The sequence below is a fragment of the Sinocyclocheilus rhinocerous genome, unplaced genomic scaffold (assembly GCF_001515625.1).
Source record: "Sinocyclocheilus rhinocerous isolate Xijiao unplaced genomic scaffold, SAMN03320098_v1.1 scaffold1965, whole genome shotgun sequence".
In the NCBI taxonomy this organism is placed as follows: Eukaryota; Metazoa; Chordata; class Actinopteri; order Cypriniformes; family Cyprinidae; genus Sinocyclocheilus; species Sinocyclocheilus rhinocerous.
The window spans coordinates 1,563,785-1,587,144 of record NW_015625577.1 but is presented as its reverse complement, the minus strand read 5'-3'; the positions used below and the strand labels follow the sequence as shown (position 1 = coordinate 1,587,144).

At 37.8% G+C, this 23,360-nt stretch overlaps 2 protein-coding genes across 2 annotated transcripts in view; one reads left to right on the top strand and one right to left on the bottom strand.

Annotated features, from left to right (window-relative positions):
• nbeab (neurobeachin b) overlaps positions 1-23,360 on the bottom strand; it is a 291,762-nt gene that overhangs the window by 74,847 nt on the left and 193,555 nt on the right. Inside the window, exons 39-40 of the mRNA XM_016568737.1 lie at positions 23,131-23,277; positions 18,050-18,186 (exon numbers count right to left, since the gene is read on the bottom strand). Coding sequence (XP_016424223.1) covers positions 18,050-18,186; positions 23,131-23,277 — 284 coding nt within the window. The remainder of the gene's footprint in view (positions 1-18,049; positions 18,187-23,130; positions 23,278-23,360) is intronic.
• On the top strand, positions 15,053-23,224 carry LOC107752437 (protein mab-21-like 1). Its single transcript, XM_016568403.1, has 2 exons — positions 15,053-16,515; positions 23,162-23,224. Exon 1 carries the CDS (start codon positions 15,435-15,437, stop codon positions 16,512-16,514), a length of 1,080 nt encoding a protein of 359 aa, XP_016423889.1. The 5' UTR covers positions 15,053-15,434; the 3' UTR covers position 16,515; positions 23,162-23,224.

The following is a 23,360-nucleotide window of genomic DNA, read 5'->3' as shown; positions in this document are numbered from 1 at the left end:
CTCCTTAATTCTTCTTTTTTATCTTTTAAATTTTCCTCTTGAAAAATTCTACTATCATAGCATTTAGCTTTAACTATATTCACAAATATCGTGTAAATAAGCAATTAAACCATGTATGAAAGAAATGATTTAGCAAGTCTGAGGCAGTTAATATTTCAATTCTTTAACAACAAATTCACATAATTACAATTTGATGTCGCTTAATGGTCATATTGACATGCAGGTAAACACATTATTAATGCATTTTATGTTCTTGATATCAAAAAATGTAATATATTTTCTTTCTCTTTGCTTTTTTTATATCAATATGGTGCATTTAATGGTGATCTTAAAACAAGTTTGATGAAAAAAGTAATCTAATCTCTGGACTACAATTTAAAAGTAATCTACTCAGCACTGAGTGTATAGATAATGCAATGGATATATTACACAAAATGCATCTGGAAACGAGTATAAGGGGTCTTTGCACCCTACGATTAATTAGACTTTTGCCTGAACTCGGCTGTTGTGAAACTCACACCATCTATTATTTTTTCCTCCAAGAATCTCGCTCACCCCTTAAGATTTATCCATGTCCTTTATAGCAAAGCACAAAGAAATCCTAACGGTTTCCTCCCCAGTGCCAACAGAGACACATTGAAGATTAGCAGCCATATCAAGACCTTCCTCCCTCTAAAATAAAATAAAATAAAATAAAATAAAAAATAAAATAAAATAAAATAAAATATTTTCTGCTATAGAAACACACAAAAAAAATATTTGGGCACAAAAAGACCTTAGAAAAAAAAATAGCTGCTTGCACTAGAATGCGTATTCTAGGAAGTCTCTGCATTGAGTGGGAGGGGTGTTGTAAGGGGGCAAGTAAAATGGAAACAGTGGAGGGTAATCTGGCTGTTGAGCATGGTAGATAATTTGCACTTGATCCCCTTGTAATTATATAGTTTAAATCTTTTTACCCTCGCTAATCCAGCGCCGCATGGAGACGTTTTCCGGCCGGCGTTGACGGGGCTGTTGGACAACCCTCGTCAACTTATGTCAAACGCTTCCTAGAGGATTTCGGGAGTGGGAGGAGAAGACTGGTGTTGATATAATTATTTTGACTGTGTTTATTTCATGTGCACACATGCTTTGCATATCGCTCCCCACCATGAGGAAGAGATGGAGGTGGAGGAAGTCTTGAAAGGAACAAGATGGAGGGGGAACTAAATTCATTTGATGGTAAAACCAAGTTTTGCAGTTAAATCTCGCAATTAATTGCAATTTCGTAAACACAATTTACGGCATATTTTCAGAGTAATCAATGATTGGACTCAGTTTTGAGACATGCATCTTGTTTTTAGATATAAACAATGAAATAAGTAGATCATTATGTTGCAGTCAGACAAAAATGATCTCCCCTGATGACCCGTGTTTGATTGCTAAGCTGAAGCATGTGGGTGTTGCGTTCGTGTATGTGCTCTCGGTGGTATCCCTGCTGGCCAGCGGGACAGTGGACCATCTTGCAAGCCTGCCAAAGCTGACAATCTGTGACAATCTGCTTGGCGTGTGGCTATTTGACTAATTACACTGGATTACAGCATATTAATGCAAGCTGTTTTCTCCAGGGTTAGTGACCTAGACATGCTAGCTCCAGCACATGCTAAGCTCACAGGAAGAGAGATTTTTTTTTAAGCCGAAAATGAAAATAGAAGTGGCTTCAAATACTTTGTTTGTCTTAGTTCATCAGTGAATGTGTATCTCAACTGGAAACCTAAGTCATGCTGCCTCTTCTGAACGCCCATAAGGCCATACAGAGGAGAATACAGAGATTAACATTTCTATCTGTTTCTTTTTTTCTATCCCTCACTTGAAAAGGGAAATGCTTGTAATGCGAGTATACAAAAGACAGCAAGTTCATAAAGTGATTTATTACTCATAAGAGTGAATGTTCGCCAAAACTGGATCATAAGCATTTCCTCATTGATTGAGCTTTTGTGCTGAAATGAGATCTTGATTAATGGTGGAGAGTCACATGGGAGAGGTTTAGTCTGTAGGATAAAATCTTTATTTTCCGGTCATTTCCGCTTGGGAAACTCTGGGACTGTTCCAAAACTAACCACTTGCTAGGCATGTGTGTAAAACATATCTCAAAAAATAAATGCTACTTGAATGTGGAGTGTGTATTTTTATGCATAATTGGCTTAAAGTGGTTGGGATTTTTCAGTCAGCTTTTTTTTTACTGTGTTTATGAAAGATTAATTGAATAATTCATTCAGTTGATTCATTCAAAACAGATTCGTTTAGGAACGATACTGCCTTGTAAGTGAGTCATTGAATTATTCACTCAACAAATTTGTTCAAAACACTGATTCATTTATGAGAGAATCACTGAATCATTCAACTAACCGATTAATGCAAAAACAGTGATCCATTCAGCAGACACAGCATTACTGTGTGTTGCTTGAAGGTATGCAACTGGAGCTATTTTCTTTGGCGAAGCAAAAACTGACATTACCTTAATATGCAGAGTCGACTGTAAAAAAGTTACATTAATTACTCCTTAACATGAAAACTTTGCTTTGTTTAAGAAACCAGAGCAGCTTGATATAGCAACATTGGCTCAACCAATGGCCTGAGTTTGGGGGCAGGACTATTGGTTACCCTGACCAATAGCAGAAGGAAGAATGCATTCAGGGAAACCTGCTTGAGAAGAATCATTATTTTTGCAAACTCCACATTTTCAAAACTAAAATGCAGTTAATTCTTACTAGCAATCAAAGTCTCATGGCCCCATGAGAAGTGTTCTCACGGGGCCAGCTATCTATTCATATGCAATCGCCAAAGTAAGCACACACTGTGTCTGGGCCTCTGCTATCAACAAAAATTGAAGCCGAGACTTTAACAAAGGCAAAAGGGGAGAAATGAGGCGTACAATGAGTGTGTTTAGAACACAACGACTCTCCCAATTGTGCTAAATCAATCCCAGACTTGCAACAAAGAGAGACCGAAGCGTTGCTATTTGTATCCTCTCCTCTGGCTCAAGCGCAGTGTAATAATAGTCTTAAAGTAGGCATTGTAGGAAGAGAATACTTGAGTGGCTTACACAGGCCGTCTTATGAAACATTTAGGCAGCGGTTTCCAAGGGTCCAAGGAGGATGAAGAAAAGGTAACGTGGCAGAATGGACTTCTAGCGTTCCGCCGGCCTTATTGTACAGAAGTCACATCAAATTAACTCTGAGGGCCATTTGCAGGACCTTTTTCTCTCTGCCGAGCTTTTCAGAACAGATTAAGCTATGAAAACTTCAGAATTACTAAAGCACCTATTAAGCATTATGCACCGTCCTTTCTTCAGCTCTCTCTTTGAACGCGATTGAATGCACTGAGGCGTTCAATAGACTCTGAGAGGAGAAAGGCTGGAGTTATTGGGGAGGAAACATGATGACAGAAATATTTAAAAGATAAAAAATGACTGACACAGAACTCACAACGTCGAACTTTCCAAATGTGTTCACAAAAAGCCTCTGTAGAGCTTTGAATTAAATTTCTGGTTTGTGTGTTTATTTATTACCCGCTTGACAGTTCATTATTTCCATCATCACTGGAGCTCAAACTATAAGCCGTCATCAACTTCTTGATTGTATCAAAGAGGTTTTAAGACAACATTTAAGTGTTTTAAACTCTTAAATTTATAGTAAAATGTGTGTTTCTTGTCCACATCCAAACTCTGCAGGGGACACAGGGCTGGAGCAGTTCAAAGCAGCATGGAAAGAGCATGAATGGTAATTGTACTTAACAGGATTGGAGAGGGCCCTGACGGTGGCTCTTGAGACGCAGGTCGTGTGGCGTTAAATGGCTGTCACCCACTCAAAGATCCACGGCTTGAGAAGAGGACAAACAAAAGCCCCTGCTATTCGCTCACATGCAATGTCAAGAACAGGGTCCCTGCAACTCCAGGCAACCTGAAATATGTTGTTCATTAAGTCCTAAGGTCTTGGGTATCTACACTTCAGGACTTATGGAATGCAGACTAGGGTTTCAACTAAAAGTTATATAAATATGAAGCAAGGACATCTGCTATAGGGGGATATAATTGAGAGATGGGGTTGTTCTTTTGCCCGAGACTATGGGTTATAATGAGACCTCAAGGGGAATCTGCCTATTAAAACAGCAGGTATCTAACACCTGTCCGGAAATATTGCTTTGACTATAGCCATTTCATACATACACAGAAAACAACATAGCTATAGTGCTGCCTAGCTTTTGCGCTTTAATGCAAGCAGAATGAGAATTTGTGGGACAAGAGTATTATTAGTATTCAAGGTACACATTTACATTTTTGAACAGTTCTTGCTTTCTCTGGGAATCGAAGCCATGACCTTAGCATTGCTAATGCCATGCTCTACTGTTTGAGTGACAGGAAATTGAATTATATTAAATCAAATTAAATAATAACACTAAAAAAAACAGTATTTGTTCATATCTTGTATATATTGTATATATACACACACACAGACTACAAAAACCTCTAGCATGAAGACCCCTTAATATGACCCTTATAAAACCTCTAATTGGATTGCCAGTGCTTGGAAGCAATGATTCTGGGCTTTCTGCCTTTTCTCGTTTTGTATTCCCATCAGCCACAAAATACCAAAACAATTGATTGGGATCAAATGGACTGAGAACTTTTTGTTGCCCCCAAACACAACAGATTTACTAAAATCGGACCGGGCAAAAGCCTCAGCTCTCCATTCAAAGATGGACACATTTGCATTACACAGGGTCCGAGTGATGAATCGAAACAAAGTTCCACACTGGTCATTGTTTGTCTAGTCTTAAAACAGCAACATGCGGTGCGCCATTCAAACCAGAACTGGCAGTTTGGTTCAAATACTCATGAATAATAGTTTAAGAGGATGTGATATTTCTGAAACAATAACCTTCAACTTTACTGGATCCATTATTTATGACTAGAGGAATGAACCAGCGCACTTCGGTAGCGTCTTGTGTGATCGAAGAGTATCCCCTCATCTATTCAAATGCCAAAATAAACCCTCCCCTAGCACCAACATCAATCACGCTAATTACGCCAAACACCATAATAACAATAATTACAATAATATCTCATTAAGACGGAGAGAGTGAATGACGGGGGAGAATTAATAGCAGGCAGGTGTACAACACGCTGCAATTACAGAGCCTGAAATTAGTTCATCGCCCAAAGGCAAACCGAGAAGAAAGAGAAAGACTCCTAGTCAGAGAAAGTGAGAGGGAGGGAGGGGAGGCGGAGAGAAAGTGGGAGTGAAGTTTTTCTAGCCCCCCCAAAAAAATTAAATAAAAAGAGAATTGCAAATAAGCAAATAAAAATGTCTTAAATGTGTAAATTAGGGGGAATAAAAAAATGAAAAGGAGGTGGGGGGAGGAAAAGCAGCTTTTCCTGGCAGATTTGTGGGCGCGGATGAAAGGGGAGCGGCCCACCGTGATCAAGGGATCCACGGAGCTCTGCGGCAGCCATCAAGCCTGCACCTCTGCCGGCAACTGGCAGCTTCTCCTTCTCCTGTCAATCATTCATTACACCAAGCTGGAGTCGTACAGGAAGCACCTCCCTGCCTTGACCTATCATATTACAGCTTCTGTAAACGGCTAATCCGCGTTCATTAGATGGTGTCAACACCTCCGATTGTTTTTGTGCTCGCTCAGTCCCGCCAACAGCTAAATTGACACAATAATAAAATGATTTGAATTTCAGCACAGTGTAGTGCAGAAGTCAGAACATATATTGTATATTGTATACTGCCCATGTTTTTGTGTGTGTGTGTGTATATATATATATACACACACACATTGCTCAATAAATAAATAAATAAATTTCTGCAAAAACAAGTCAGCAAAGATTATGATTTCTGAAGGATCATGTGACACTGAAGACTGGAGTAATGGCTGCTAAGAATTCAGCTTTACCGTCACAGGAATAAATTACATTTTAAAATATATTCAAATACAAAACAGTTATTTTAAATTGTAAAATTATTTCACAATATTACTGTTTTTAGTGTTTTTTAATCAAATAAATGCAGCCTCTTGACTGTCTTATTGCTTTTAAAAAATAGTGGCAACAGCAATATGAATATGCATATACACAAATACAAAAACATTAGCTTTATTATAGTGCTGTCAAACGATTAATCGCGATTAATCGCATTCAAAATAAAAGTTTTTGTTCGCATAATATATTGTACATAATAAATATACACAGTACACATACATATATTATGTAAACAAAAACTTTCAATTTGGATGTGATTAATCACGATTAATCGTTTGACAGCACTACTTTATTATTCTGAATGTCATGTCTAATGTCATATTTTTATTTATTTTTTAAAGCAGACTATAAGACGCCTAGGCTGCTGAATGTTTTATTGTAGGGAGAGCACGTGGTCATCAGGATAGCTCTTTTAGCCCGAGGGCTGTTCCAGCGTGCAGAGAGAGCCCTCAAGGCAGGAAGCGGCATGTCAGCTCTTCCCCTGCCCTCTCCAGGAGTTTCAGCAGGAGCTGCACACCAACTGAATTTTGATTATGGAAACCGGCTGGCTCAACCGCTACAGTAATGAGGCCGGTCGAGAGCCGCTACAAGCTGGAACCCCAAAAAAATCCAACAAAACACTACAACAGGAGGCCAATGGAATGTATTATGCCTTTGAGTCTGGGATCTTTGACAGTGATTCAGGTGGAAAAGAGCTAAATAGCAAAATGCCAACATATTTGCATACTTGCTTAAGTTTAGCAATCAACATATAATCCTGATCAAGCTATCATCTGAGAATTAAATAACAAATTTGCCCCTTTCAATCTGTTATAGGCTATCAAAATGTAAATATCAGACGCTAGCTTAGCTTAAAAGATGCTAACCGATTAACTGGTTAGTCATTTTGTCATTGCCTGCTCTTAAAAGCACCACTGACCATAAAATGAGCTTCCTAATTCATTTGGCCCTGAAATCAGACTTTGACATAAAGCAGAGGTAAGGATATCAATCATTTTAACCTTCACTGAGGCTACGTGTCAGCGTCACAAAACAGCTCATGTGGTGTTGATGAGCGTGTAATATAAAACACCGGCCACTAGCTCCATATGTCGCAGCATTATGGAAAACAGTGTCCTGCTTCTGTTACCAGCCAGATTTGTAGAGCTATAGATATGCATAATAAATCAAAATAAATGTTGCAAAAATTGCAACAAACTTTGATTATTTTACCACTTTTACTCATCTAAGAATATATACATATATTTTCTTAGATGAGTAAAAGTGGCATTATATATTGCAACAAATTCAGATTACTTTGCCACACACACACACACACACACATATAACATGTACTGACATTAAAGTTGTGCAAATATGTTGTGACAAACTTTGATTACTTTGCCACTTTTACAATAATTTTGCAAATCTTCAACCACATCTCCATAAAAGAACATCCAAATCAGTCCCAGCCAGTCGGCACTCCATTTCACATTGTCAATTAAGTGTCATTGTGGAGGGATTCTTTGTATAAGTCAGCAGGCGGAAACGAGGCGGGGGCTCGTCCGTGTTATTAATGGAAATGATATACGTCAATATGGCCGTGTCGCCTCCCACGTGTCAGCCTGTCGTCTTACACAAAGGAACTGGCAACTTATGAACTGCCTGCGCCAGTACGTCGAGTCCATAAAACAACTGGCCCCGGTCACCAGGGAGCCCCCCTCGGTCCCGCCCCCTCCCTCGAACAGAAACCGCCCCCCTCACAACAGATGACACAGATGGGGAGAGGGCAAACAAAAAAGGGGGCTTCCTTTGTAGCAAGTGGGAACCTTTTCAAAAAGCCATTCATGCAACAAATTGGGGAAAGCTGGACCTCACTGCATCACTATAGGTTCTTGCTTTTTCAATGACTAACCTATAAGTGCAGACAAATTTATGACTTTCTTTGTGACAGAGCAATAAAATACACAGCTGAGAGTTGCAGGATTACAAATGATTTGGGTATTTTTAGCGTTTTGTTTTGGCAGCAACTCTACATTAATACAAGTTTAGGTCACACGTGCATTGAGAAATGCTACTGTTGAAAGATTAAAAATGTAATTTAAATGTCTGTCCTACTAAGTTCTGCAGTGATTTATCTAATGGATTTGACTGTTCTTATACTTTAAAGCAATAAAAAAGTAACCTCCCTCTCTTGAAGGCTCTATCTAGTCTTTACCACTTCACGAGACGTTTCGCTAGAAAGCACCTGTCTTACTTTGCAGTTTGCTCATTTTCTTTTCAGTTTATTCTCGCTCTCCTGCGGCGGCTTCTTCCCCCCTTCTACCTTTTCTCCTCCCTTTTGCAATCTGCATAGAGAGACATTTGTCATCATTAGCCCAGCTCTGACAGTTGGCACCCAGCACCTCAGATCTCAAGGACTGGCAATTATGAAGCCTTCATCCCTTATTTGGGTTACATGGCCTAATTTCATCATGGGTTTCAACCACCAGCATTTCATTACCCAAGCCCCCAACCTGGGGAAAAAAAAAACGCAGTCTTTTTCTCTTGTTTTCTTTCTCTTTGTTTTCACCCTCCAGAACCGGCTGTTGAGCGCACGTGCTTCTCAAAATAGGGCAGTATAATTAATTTGAAATGCATCAAGGCATTGTCCTCACCGGGGCTGTTAAGAGGATGTTCTGGTTGAGTATCATCGGGTCAGTGAGCGAATGATTACGGACTCAACCTCTAAACATGGGATGTCTCCAAGACATTAAGATTAATCACAGGGAGCTGAAGAGGTTGGTGTCTTGTGACGGCCGCTTGTTAAAGGTGTTTTACCGAGCTTGGGATTTGTGTACGCCACTTGAAAACAAACAGATGAAAATATACAGGTTTGTTTGCTGAATGCAAAATGGAAATGATGCTTCATGGGAAACTTTCAAAAGTTTGAAGTGTTTATAGAAATTTAAATGGAAAGTTCACCAAGAAATGGAAATTCTGACAATTATTTATTCAACCTCATGACGTTTCAAACTTATATGGCTTGCTTTCTTCTGCAGAACTAAAAAATATATTTTAAGAATTTTTTTTTTAACAATGAAAGTCAATGGGGTCCAAAACAAGACAGGACTTTCATTGTATGGAGGCGGAAAAGGCGCACAAATATATTTTTCAAAATATCTTCTTTTGTGGTCCACAGAAGAAAATAAGTCATACAGGTTTAGAAACTACATAATTTTCATTTTTGGGATTCGTTTGCTGAATACAAAATGGAAATTATGCTTCATGGGAAACTTTCGAAAGTTTGAACAGTTTATAGAAATTTAAAGGGAAAGTTCAATGAAAATATTCAACCTCATGACGTTTCAAACATATATGGCCTGCTTTCTTCTGCAGAACCAAAAAATATATATTTTAAGGATTTTTTTTTTTTTTTTTAACAATGAAAGTCAACGGGGTCCAAAACAACACAGGACTTTCATTGTATGGAGGCGAAAAAAGCTCACAAATAAATTTTTCAAAATATCTTCTTTTGTGGACCACAGAAGAAAGTAAGGTTTAGAAACGACACAATTTAAATTTTTGGGATTCATTTGCTGAATACAAAATGGAAATGATGTTTCATGAGAAACTTTCGAAAGTTTGAACAGTTTATAGAAATTTAAAAGTAAAGCTCACCCAGAAATGAAAATTCTGACAACATTTATTCAACCTCATGACATTTCAAACTTATATTAACAATGAAAGTCAATGGGGTCCAAAACAACACAGGACTTTCATTGTATTGATGGGGAAATATGCACAATACATTTTTTTCCAAAATATCTTTTTTTGTGTTCCTCAGAAGAAAGTAAGTCATACAGGTTTAGAAACGACATGAGAGTAAGTAAATGACACCATTTTTCATTTTTATGCGAACTATCCCTTTAATTCGCCCCACATATGAAGAATAGCTGATTTTGTGAATGCACAACATCTCGTGAGCTTCTAAGTGAACACGCCTCAAAAAATCTTCAAATGCGTAAAATTTCGGATTAAAGGACATTAAAATCAAAAGGTCCTTTTTTGAATAAACTAATGAAATCAATGCTAAATCTATGCAAATAAATGAAATGATGTTTCATGAGAAACTTTCGAAAGTTTGAACAGTTTATAGAAATTTAAAAGTAAAGCTCACCCAGAAATGAAAATTCTGACAACATTTATTCAACCTCATGACATTTCAAACTTATATTAACAATGAAAGTCAATGGGGTCCAAAACAACACAGGACTTTCATTGTATTGATGGGGAAATATGCACAATACATTTTTTTCCAAAATATCTTTTTTTGTGTTCCTCAGAAGAAAGTAAGTCATACAGGTTTAGAAACGACATGAGAGTAAGTAAATGACACCATTTTTCATTTTTATGCGAACTATCCCTTTAATTCGCCCCACATATGAAGAATAGCTGATTTTGTGAATGCACAACATCTCGTGAGCTTCTAAGTGAACACGCCTCAAAAAATCTTCAAATGCGTAAAATTTCGGATTAAAGGACATTAAAATCAAAAGGTCCTTTTTTGAATAAACTAATGAAATCAATGCTAAATCTATGCAAATAAATGCACGTCATTAATCAGAGAAGCTGACAAGCAACGCATATTGCTGTAGGGGGGAGAAAGGGTGATGGCAAAGCTCAAAAAAGTGATTAATTTTCCAACGTTCCAGTCTCTCACTTGCACTTGATGGTTACTGTTTCGCTTTAGCCTATCTAGTCCGCAATTCCCAAAAATTCTGCATTTTACAGGGTGGGATTTGTCCTCTTCTCCCAAACTCCCCCTGAGAGGAGGCTTCTAATACAGCATGGACAATAAAACAAATGGAGGGAGAGAATTCAAAGCGTGAGAGGTAGGGGGCTGACAGCCGACAGGCAAGAGAAAATTAACTGGGAGCCCTGCAGTGTGGCCATATTGCCTGGAATAACCGAATTCGCTTCGGAAGAAAACTCAATGACAATTTTGATATCCATTTGCAAGAAGCTGAAAGGGATATGTCATAATAAGTGTCCATCTTGTATAATGCAATCCCCACCAGCGCCGAGCTCCACGCTAATATTGCTTGTCTTAAATGGCAGGGCCTTTAATATGATTTATATTTGACTTCTCCACTCTATTAAGTGCACTCGATAATCTGTGCTTTGACCTAGCGACGCCTTTTGGCTCAGATCCATTTTTGCTTTTTTTGCTTTTTTTTTTCGCTGTTGCAAAATGATGATGGGATCAGTGTAAAGAACTGTCTGTGAATGATGATGAAATAAAGCTGAGCTGACCTTTTGTCACTGAATAATAGGATTATTAATATCAGTGTGGAGAATGACTATTAACTTCAATTAGGACTCTCTAAAGCTCTTGATATATTCAAATCTGCGAATAACTCTCTTGGTACTATTAATATTGGCATGCAATGTTCTAGCCACATAGAAGTGCTATCTAATGTTGTCCCATGATGTTTTTTTAAAATTAGTATGTTAGATTATTAATGAGGGATTCTAATTAAATACAGTGGTGCAAAAACTGCAGCACTGTCTGCAATGTATTTCATAAATATTAAAACCTTCTTATACACACATAAAAACAAGAAAAGGAATCAAAGAAACAGAAAAAAATCACACTGTAAATGTCGTTATATTTTAAAATAATAATAAACATAAAATAATAACATTTAAAAATTAATAAAACAATAAAAAAATAATATGATTAAAAAATAAGAAAAAATATATATATATGTTTTTAAAAAATACTGAAATGATTTTTCATTTATAATCTTTACATTATAACAAATTGCTAAATTAAAAATTGAAAGATGGTGACTAAAAACCTGCAGCAACTGTAAGATCTTTATTTTAATCATCAATTTGTTTAAAAACAATACTATTCTGTGACAGTTAAACATGGTACGCGTGTTTGACAAGGGCCTTTATCAGCATGCCTGACCATTTTGACAAGAGAATCGCTCTTCAGAATGAGATGGGAGGGAGAGAGAAAAATGAAAAGATCATTGGCAAGGAAACTCCAGAACAAAGAGGCCTTCAACAAGCTAAACGTTTCCTGGGTCATATGCTCGTCCAAAATGTGGCGGAAGCCGGAGTCATTGTATTGATTTACACAATCAGGCATCCTATTCGCTGGGTCAGAAATAGCAGCCATACTGTTGTCACATCCTCATATATCATAGTGTGTTATGTCACCAAGACACACAGATCGCAATGTTGTGCAGATGCAGAGTGCGTGAGAGGAGAGGGGGTTCGAAGTCAAGGGGGATTTGAAGTGCCTCCAGGTCACACTTAACAGGACACTTGAGTCACGTATACAGTATTGAATGGTTTTGTATTCAAATGATTTAAGATGCAGCATAAAAGTTTCCAATACTGAATAACTCTCGTTATTTTTTTTAAAAGTGTGTTTATAAAATCAAACACTTCCTGGACCTGATCCTAGACAATATAGTATTACAATATCATAAAATGCTGAAATGGAAATACTGATAAACACTGACTTGAGTTCCGTTCCATAAAGTACATTCTTCATTTGCAATAGGCCAATTTCCAATGTTGAGTGTGAGAGTGTTAAAATATTAACAGGATCTAATCCGAGATGAAATTATGCCAGATACTACAACAGTGTACTGCTATTTACTGTAACACACTGGCAAACAATAGACAAGCAACTGATTCAGACATACAAAAGCTGAACACATCAGAGCATGAACCAGTGAAGGGAGGGAGACCGTCTGATCTGATATGGTTGGGTACCTGCCATGTTGTGTGTGTGTGTGTGTGTGTGTGTGTGTGTGTATGTGTGTGCGTGCATGAGAGCGAGAGAGAGGTGGTTGAGGTGGAAGCAGGGTTAAACAGATAGCACAAAAAAATCTGAATGTAACAAAGTGTCAGTATAAAAGTATTTTTCTCCTTTTCTTTTGTCAAATCACCGCCCCCCCCCCCCAAAAAAACTTCCAAGTTTTTGTCACCTAATGCATGTACAGCAGTCCAGAATGAAATTAAACTATATCTGATATCTTAGACATACAGTAATTGAATACATGCTTTAATAATAATAATAAAATGTTTGCTTTAAATATAGTGTTACATACTTATCCCCGCCAGAGGCCCAAACAGCATTCACCTTGCTTTCATTACAGAGGTGAAGGCGAACTGATAAGTGTGATATTTGCCTGCAAACAGCAGAGCTCTATTAATTATGGTTGGCAAAATCATCCAGGCAGAAGGAGCCAAGCAGACTACAGTGAGGACTGAAGCCAACAGACTGTGATGCCTTAGTACAGTGACCTATAACAATCTGCTCTATGAGCTTGAAACAGACATGACTATAGAAATATCTACAACATGTGTATAAATATCACAGTCTATATTCATTAAAAAATTTAAACTTGTCTCCATATTTTTTTTGAAGATTTTTTTTTTTGCGTAATGAGTGCGATAAGCACCGCGTCGTGTAATGGGGAGGATTTGGAAAGGGCACGAAACATGTAAACACGAGGTGTTCTCGTTGTTTTGTTGTTTGATGTCATATATAATATCGCGAGAAAGGTGTTTCTGCATTTCGCGCAATGATACACAAGATTTTTCCAGACATTGTGATCTGAGGAAGTTTATCTCAAATCGTTCAAATATTTCCTGACGTTTACAGTGGAATTTTTGAACGTTTAATCCGCCGAAACAAAAAAAAAAAATTGGAATGAAAGGTTAAAATAAGAAAATACAGGCACGTTATAAAAGCATGAGTTTTTGAAAGAACACTCCAAAAAGTTGTACGCTATTAAAACGAACTTTGATTTGGACACTGAACAAGAACAAAAAAATCTATACTAGCAGTTAATTTAAAACAATAAAAGAAGTTAAGAGAGTATAATATTTTTCTTCCCATCGAACAAATAAAAAACTAGTTTAAATTAAAAACATTAAAGAAAACGTTCGTGAAAGACGAATTAAAAAGATCAAAAAGACGCTTCTCCTTTTACATTTGCTACACCACTCTGGAATGTCTTACATTTTATGCAAAAACAAAACTTTAAGCAATATTCTTTTTTAAAATAATTAGAAATTAAAATAAATAATTAGACACAAAATGCGACAAATTTTCCATATGTTAGCAAAAACGCCTTAACGCACATTAGCTATTTAAAGGCCTTCAATCTTCATTTAACAATGAACTTCACAAAAAACTTTTCCTAATCATTTTTTATATGCTATGCAAAGCTAGTAAGACGAAAACACCATAACCTAAATGAACCTAAAGCTTCATTTGCCGTCTTATAAGAAAATAAATAACACGGGTTAATGTTTGAAATAGGCTTATTTAAAATTAAAGAAAAGATTCCGGCGTTCGGTACTGAGACGTGTCATGTTCAGCCTACCATTATATCCATTACCATATTTATAACGCAAAATAATTAAAACAAATCTCTATTAGTATAATATTCAAAGCGAATTTTAAATAACATACACTATTAAGAAATATAACGCAATGTAGCAATATAATAGCCTATCAAATGAAGACATTTAAATATCGAAAATAACATAACGTGAAACAATACTTCAACACCAAAAGAAAAATCAAATTAACAGGTCAACGAAAAACATTATGCATGTCAAACTACAGAGAAAATAAAAAAAAATACAAATTACATTTTCGTCAAATTGTAATAGCCTACAGATCCAGAACGATAATGAAAATGAAACTCTTAAAAATGTATATCAAATTATACATCCATTCTCACACGAATGAAATGAAATTATTTCTGTTAAAAAGAAAATGAATAATAACAGGCATAGTCTGTATCTAATAAGAATAGCAGGAAAAGCCCGCATATATCGCGAATAAACCTGTATCTTCTCCCTCCAAAGTGTAGGTGTGTTTCCACCAGAAGATTTGGTTGTGTATAAAAGCGGAGGATTAATTTGTCGTCAAAAAACTGAAGGCAGTGACGACTCGAGCCGTGATTGGACGAGCTGCTCTCAAACCCTCCCTTTATAATTTCACAGGAGTGAGTTCGGAGTCTTAAACACAGCAACACAGCTAGGACACACACTTAAGAGCACCCTGCACTTTCTAACCCTTGTTGCAAACAGAGAAAAGACACCGCAAGTGGATACGAGAGGTTTGCTGAACTACTGATCCGTGCGTATGGACTTTTAATTGCTGAATTGCAAGGGGTTTGACTTTTTTTTTTTTGGTCGCAATTGAAAACAGAAGCTCATGATTTAACTGCCCGACTTTGTGCATGTGCTCCACGCACAAATAAAAAGCTATTTTTTAATTTCATAATCCTCCTTTTTCCCTCTAAATAGTCCACTTTCTTCTCTAAAATTGGCTCCTGTACAAACAGCCGCGTTGGATCCCTCGGGTTACTGCGAGACTCCGGTGTACAACCCGGATCTCTGTCCAAATATGATCGCCGCCCAGGCCAAGCTGGTGTATCATCTCAATAAATACTACAACGAGAAATGCCAGTCTCGGAAGGCGGCCATCTCCAAGAACATCCGGGAGGTGTGCAAGGTAGTCTCAGATGTCCTGAAGGAGGTGGAGGTCCAGGAGCCCCGCTTTATCAGCTCCTTAAACGAAATGGATAACCGCTTCGAGGGGCTCGAGGTCATCTCCCCTACAGAATTCGAGGTGGTCCTGTATCTGAACCAGATGGGGGTCTTCAACTTCGTGGACGACGGCTCTCTGCCGGGCTGCGCCGTGCTCAAGCTAAGCGACGGGCGGAAGAGAAGCATGTCCCTCTGGGTCGAGTTCATCACGGCTTCGGGATACCTGTCCGCGCGAAAGATCCGCTCCAGGTTCCAGACGCTCGTGGCGCAGGCGGTGGATAAGTGCAGCTATAGGGACGTGGTTAAAATGATCGCGGACACCAGCGAGGTGAAATTACGCATCAGAGACAGATACGTGGTTCAGATCACCCCCGCGTTCAAGTGCACCGGCATATGGCCGCGCAGCGCTGCCCACTGGCCGCTGCCACACATCCCGTGGCCTGGTCCGAACCGGGTGGCAGAAGTCAAAGCCGAGGGTTTCAATCTCTTATCGAAGGAGTGTTACTCGTTGAACGGGAAGCAGAGCTCGGCGGAGAGCGATGCCTGGGTGTTGCAGTTCGGCGAAGCGGAGAACCGCCTGCTCCTGGGAGGGTGCAGGAAGAAATGCCTGTCCCTGCTCAAGACGTTGCGCGACCGTCACCTTGAACTTCCCGGGCAGCCTCTCAACAACTACCACATGAAAACTCTTGTGTCTTACGAGTGCGAAAAACATCCGCGCGAGTCGGACTGGGACGAGAACTGCCTCGGGGATCGACTGAACGGGATTTTACTGCAGCTCATTTCGTGCTTGCAGTGCAGGAGATGTCCCCATTATTTTCTGCCAAGCCTAGACCTTTTCCAAGGAAAGCCACATTCGGGCCTTGAAAACGCTGCCAAACAGACTTGGCGAATGGCGAGAGAAATTCTAACCAACCCTAAAAGCCTGGAGAAACTCTGAGGTAAAAAAAAAATAATTAAACGGAATGATTGTGAATAGGAGGTCTGCCTGATCAAAGTTCTGAGGCCTAGACGATGCTAATCAGGAACTCTTCCACAAAATGGTCACTGTTGAAACCAACCCATGTTGTAAAAATATTTTAGAGAGCTCCGTTTAAAAATGCTTCACGTGACATTAATGTGTCTTAAGGAGGGAGCAAATTGTATCAACAATCAAAATGAATGGTGACCTGTCAGTATTACTGTTTCTTTCTTTTCTTTTTACGAGCCCTGCCCAACAGCACGTTTTACCTAAACAAAGCTACGTGACAGAATACAACTTGTACATTTTATACTGTAAATAGACACATTTGTAGATTGTGAATCCAGTGGTCTGCAGTTGTGAATGTTGTTCTGTGACACGTAAATAGAAGTATCATTTCACCTGTTTTAACATTCGCCTGGATTATTTCTGATAAAGAAAAAACATTTAGACCTGCATCAGCGATTTAATCTATTGTCAATGGCAAAATTCTAAAGTTTACATTTTGATGGTACTATTTGTTACGTTCCTAAACATTCCATATGCATACTTGAATTCTTATTTAAAGTATAGGCCTATTCGACCGTTTTGTTTGTACCTTGCTTACATGATAAAAGGCTGAAATTGAGAATATATATATGAAAAAATATACCTGAAAATAATGCACTTGAAATACACTGGAATATAACATTTTGTGATTTGATTTTTTTTAATCTGTCTCTGAGTTTATTTAAAGAGTTAATAAAAACAAATTCATATTTGTGTCCAAATAATGATTCATGATGCATAAATACTGCAGTGTAAGAATAGGCACGATTTTTGGGGATCTTTAAGCATCTGGATCTTCGGCATAAAAATGACATGATGTAGCCTGGTTCTTACAAAATAAAAAAGCGTGGAAAACACCAAAACAGAAAATAAGAGAGAACATTTAGTCCTGTGCACAGTGACTGTTGAAATAAGGACAAAGATGAACTGATATGCATTGCAGAAATGTGTGGCTTAACGATACAAATCTCGCATGACAGTTCTACACATCAGAAATGCACCCCTTCATTTATAAATGTTACAATAATATCATTTTAACTTACAACTTTTTATTTCCTTCACTCAATGTTATTCCATGTAATTCATACAAAAGTGAGGACTGCCGATTTAAGCGATTATGAGTTTTAAACGCGCAAGCTTTGGTTCATTTTACATATTTGTACATAAATCATCATCGTAACTGATATTTGGTCATGAATGCAGGTCTAGTAAATACTAGTTATTCTAAGCCTTTTTAAAACAAAATCAAGAATACTCTTTGTGCTTGGCCTCACGGGGCATTCAAGGCATGGGCCTCGATTTAGAAAAAGGCTATTTTTAAAGTATTAAATAATTGATGGTTTTAATAAGGCTGTAAGATTGTTAAACACTTTATGATATTTTATTTTATTCCACGTCATTAGGAATGCGATTCTGCTTGGTGTTTTCACGTGTACACACTCGCAAATAACACAAATGCAACCTACTTTGGCATCAATGCGTCTGAAGGCTGGCTCATCTTCGTCCACTTCAAAATAGATTTCCGTGGTAGTGATAGAGAGAGTCCCACGAGCTACAGTGACCGGGGCAATAAGCTGGGCCGGGGTGCTCAAAACAACAGGGCCTATAACAAGGAAATAGATTTTTATTTTCACAGGGGGAAAAAAAAGTATCGCAAGGCAGTCACCAACAAACGATGCGTAATGCAAGTTAGTAGCTTATGTATTTATACACAACCATACACATACATTAAACAATTTGAGACATTTCTTTAGAATGTGTTTGTAATATTTTCAAGCGTGACTTTTCGAATACAGTTTTGTAGACTTGGACACGATGGTGATAGCCTACTGGCGTGATGTGTGTCGTGCGAAATAAATCTTACATAGTTTATTCAAAATAATATCGATTTACAATAAAATGTTTTAGTAATATTTTGTTCTTATCTAATCAAAAGGTAGGCGCATATGAGTTTTGCATGCGCATGAAAATGAAATATGGAAATTATGTAAATTGTTAAAGCGAATCATTTCAGTAGTAAGCTAATTACGCGATCAGTCCTCCAAACTGATGCATTGGCTATATGACATTAGGCTATATCAAGAAAAAAAAAATCTCTCCCGATTATTTTAATAGGTAAGCGTTTCTATGAGGCCTAACGGCAATAATTTCACAGTCACTTTCTTTCATTATTTTGCTACCGAACAAATCAAATGTGAGTGATACGCATTTATGCGCTTCCTAATCAAATCAGTCGTTGAAATTCCCTTTTGATGGTATGAAACCTGTAAAATTGACCTTACAAACATTATTAAAATATTTACAGACGTTTCGACCTCCGGTCAGATGACTAGGATCTAATCCCAAGTGCGCGCCCGCTCTCTCTCTCTAAATTTTTCTCTTTGACCAGTCCTCTGTTTTTTATTAGTTCACCCCTGTAGCAGCCCACGGGTCCGTCGTCCTGGATGTGAGGAGAGGCTCTTGAAATTGGGATATTTATCGATCCCCCTGAACTCCAAAGAGCCACTTTAACGTCTCATCAATCTTAATCTGCTCTCCTCGGCCAATTATGCCCGATACTGTTGCAAGATTACAAGTGGATTTGGGTTTCAATTCCCAGAGCACTCCTTCACTGCTCTCCCCGACCGCTCGTAGAAACCAAAGCCGCTCTGCCTCCTTTTGTACCAGATATAACACTGCGCTTTCCAGTAAATATTACAACCGTGATCAGTTTTAAATTAGGTAAACTATATTAAGATATTATGATAAAAACAATTTGTGTAGCAACAAAGCAGCACTATAAATCGAAGACAGCCTACTAGCCTGAAAATAAACTTAAAGCTACTGTGTGCTTACGATACGAAGATTTTACGCGAAATAAACAAATACACACACATAAATAAATACATACATACATGTTTTTGAGTAGACTGAATGAAAATCGAGGAGCCGATGAATAAAACCGTAGCCTATCCTCTTTACTGGCGCCAACTCAACATCTATTATTTCAAATAGCCTACTAGGCCTATGTTGTGAACAGAGGAAATAGGCCTACGCCATTTTTTTTATTTTTATCAAATCTAACTTATGAGAAGTTATGTTGAACGAATAAACATTTTGTGCGATCGCAAATAATTCGACAAGGCAACATAGCTTCACCTGTTAAAAGCTAGTGAACCCTTTAATCCGAATCATGCCCCTCTCATAACATGTTTAATAGAGAAAGAGGCAATTGTAACGTGGCCTAGAGGGACACTTGTGAATCCAGACAATATATACAGCATTAATCCAATGCGCAAAAAGGATTAGCGCTAAAGCCTCAAGAGACCTTTAAAAATTGGGATCAAACAAAAGTACGTTCATATTACATAATCGGAGCGATCAGGTTTCACATATGTAATCTCATCTGCCGCTGGGACTGGACCGTTTCTCGATTGTGTAGGCTAAAACCGTATGAACGACATTTATTTAGCTATGTTTCTTAAAAAAAATATTAGCTATACTATAGGCTACTATACTATACAATAGTACAGCCTACGATATCCCCCCAAAAATTAAATAAACAGTCTAACAAAATAAAAACGCTATTTGTAATAATAATAATAACGACTGTTCTTTGTAATTTTTCCCGTTAAATCTATTTGATTAATTTGTGTTGCCGATGTTCTAGTGATGTAGTGTTGATTTCGGAGCACTAGTGAGGATTAGCAGATTATCATGTTGGAACGAAACAGGTGCAGTTGTACTCAGCAAATCTGAGCTGCGCTCTGTCCCGACTTCAGCTGATAAAAAGACTGCCTCGCGCTATCGACTGTGATGTCACTGGAGTGTGGCGAGACAAAGGCATGCTGGGAAAATAGATGATGTTTTCGCTCTCTGTGTGTGCAACTTCAGGATGCCTAATACGAATATGAAAATAACACAGTTATTTGTTTGGTAGTACAAACGTAGATATGAAATAGATCAATAGGCTAGAATAAAGGTATAACTTTATCTGTAGCTTCTGTAACTGTAGCTTCCTGGTAAAATGTTAATATGGTGGTAATATAATGCTAATATGTAAACACACACACACGCACGCACGCATGCACGCACTCACACACACACACACACACACACACACAGGCGTAATGGTTTTTCTACTGTACGGACCGTATATTCTATTGTCCTACACCAACCCTACCCCTAAACCTACCCCTCACAGGAAACTTTGTGCATTTTTAGATTTTCAAAAAACTTAATTCTGTGTGATTTATTAGCTTGTTTACCCGTGGGGACCTCAATTTAGGTCCCCACCGTGACACGAGTCCCCATGAGTCTGTGTGTATTCAGGTTTAAGTCCTCACCAGAATAGAAAAACAGGTACACACACACACACACGTTTTATTTAAAATGTAATTTTTTTTTGTATGAAAGAGAAAAGGCATGAGAGAGAGAGAGAGAGAGAGAGAGAGAGAGAGAGAGAGAAAACAAAATCAAATCAGTATCTCTTTACATCACACCTGTTCTGTCTATGTTTAGCTGTGGGTGTAAATACACTCATGACAGATCCTGTACTCTGATTGGCTGCAGACGAACTGAGCCCCTCCCATTGGCTGTGAGAAGGCTGTTGTTGATTGGCCTGTTGTTTACACTGTGCTCATTAGCACTAGCATTAGCCTGTAGGCCTGCTGTCAAAATAGAAACAGTGCACACACAGCATACTGACACAGATGGCACAGCTCCCCTTGTGGTGATGAACTCAGATAACAGAGGAATAAAACACCCAATACAAGCATAAACACACATTTTTGAAACTAAATGCTGAGCAGTAAAAAATGATTGTCACTAAAATAGGCCTACTTGCCGTGAGTCATAAATATATAGCCTACTGAAAGAAACTAATTTGGGCCTTTTCATCCACAAATACTGCACAAACCAACAGTGGCATGTAATTAAATGTTTACACTGCTTATTAGGCTAGTTGCCTTTAAAATAATCAGTACTCTAAGCATTTCATTTTAAGTGATGGATACAAAATCAGTGTATTTGCTGCTTAATATTAATCCTTTTGATGGTGCTCATAGAACATTTCAGGAATTTATACACTGTGCCAGGATTTATGATTGATTGCATTCCAGTAAAATTACTTTTAACATCAGTCTGCATACCTGCTTTGCGAATTGGCTAACATTGGTGGGAACATATTAGAGGGTAATTGAGGCAATCCTGATTTAGATCTGATAAAGGAATTCCTACAGAGTCAAAAAAAAGTAGAATGGCATGAAGAACTGCTTATAAATTGTGAATGAGTTTAAATAGGTTGTGTGCTGGGAGCTTTAACAACACGATCAGCTATGCATACATACAACACTTCAGATAGTAAAGAAAATATATAGATAAATTAGGGCATTGGATTTTCTACAGACGCATACATATCTCACCTCTCATTTTTAACCTTCATTGACTAATGAAGGTCTGCAGAGCGAGTGGGGGCACTGATTATTCAGGGTATTATTAATAACATGTCAGCTACACATTCACAATACATATATCATATACAACATCTTCCAACGAATAGCTGATAAAAATGTAACACGTTAACAAAGCACTGCTAACACTGAGAGACAACCTGTCAGTAGTAATTCTGATATTATAGTTGCTGAGAATAATGGAAATCCAAGTGATTTAAAAAAATATATATTCCTCCTTATAAAATAAAATAAAATAGCGATTAGACAATTTTAGTTGCAAAAGAAAAATTATCAGACTATCATTATTAGCACATTTACATTTTGGAAAAGGTATGTCACTATAAATAATTAACTCATCTATATTGATCTTGATTGCCTCCTGATTGTTGGTTAAAATCATATTTGCTTTAATTCTATAATAATTATATGTAATTAATTTGATTCAATGTAATATTAGTGGTTTTGAAAGGGTTAATCTCTCTTTACATAGCCAAACCTGCCTCTGGAAATAAAAACCTGGGGACAGAAACTTGCTGTGAGAAAAAAGAGAAATACATATTTAAAATTTTGTTTTACTATAGACTTAAAGAATAAACAAATAAATAAATATTCAGTAGAAAAAAAAATGTAACTCTGTCCAGAGCAATACTTAACCCTAAACACAGCCAGAAAAACATAAACACAGTCCTAACGCAAAGTAACCACACTAACTACACTGGTCTGCCTCTAGATTGACAGGTAAGATATATTTATATATCTGTTCTATGTCAAATACTGTCATTCCGACAAAATGACACGCTTAAGCTATGTATAGATAAATAAATGCAACCAAATGTGGAATTATGCAGACATTTCAGATGAAGTGCCTCTGGCAGGACTTCTCTGTGCAGGTAAACCTACAGGTATGTTTGAATATGACTTTATAATTTCAATAACATAACAAATTATGTCTAAAAATGTTTAATCCAAACTCATGTGGCACACAGAACCTTTAAACCTGAAGACTGAAGGAAAGTGTCACGTCATGAAACTGATGTGTATGACTTACTATGCATGCTGAATGGAGAACCGTCACTATACAGATTGCACTGTGTATTGTGTATAGGTTGACTCACCTGCCAAGTTGTCCACCTCTTTCTCCTGCAGCAGATTGACAGCGTCATCGTCCCCCTCCAGCATCAGCTCTGTCTCAGGGCTCTGGCAGACCACCACCTGGCCGCGGAAGCCCTTCCTCCCTCTCAGGGCTTCATCTTCCTCAGGGCCTGCAGAGAGACAAGGGTGATGAAAACGGACATTATTTGTACTTAAGCACATTTGAGAATCACAAGGCATAAAAGACACATTA

Coding starts and splice junctions, on each gene's coding strand:
- LOC107752437 (XM_016568403.1), top strand. CDS start 15,435: ATGATCGCCGCCCAGGCCAAGCTGGTGTATCATCTCAATAAATACTAC.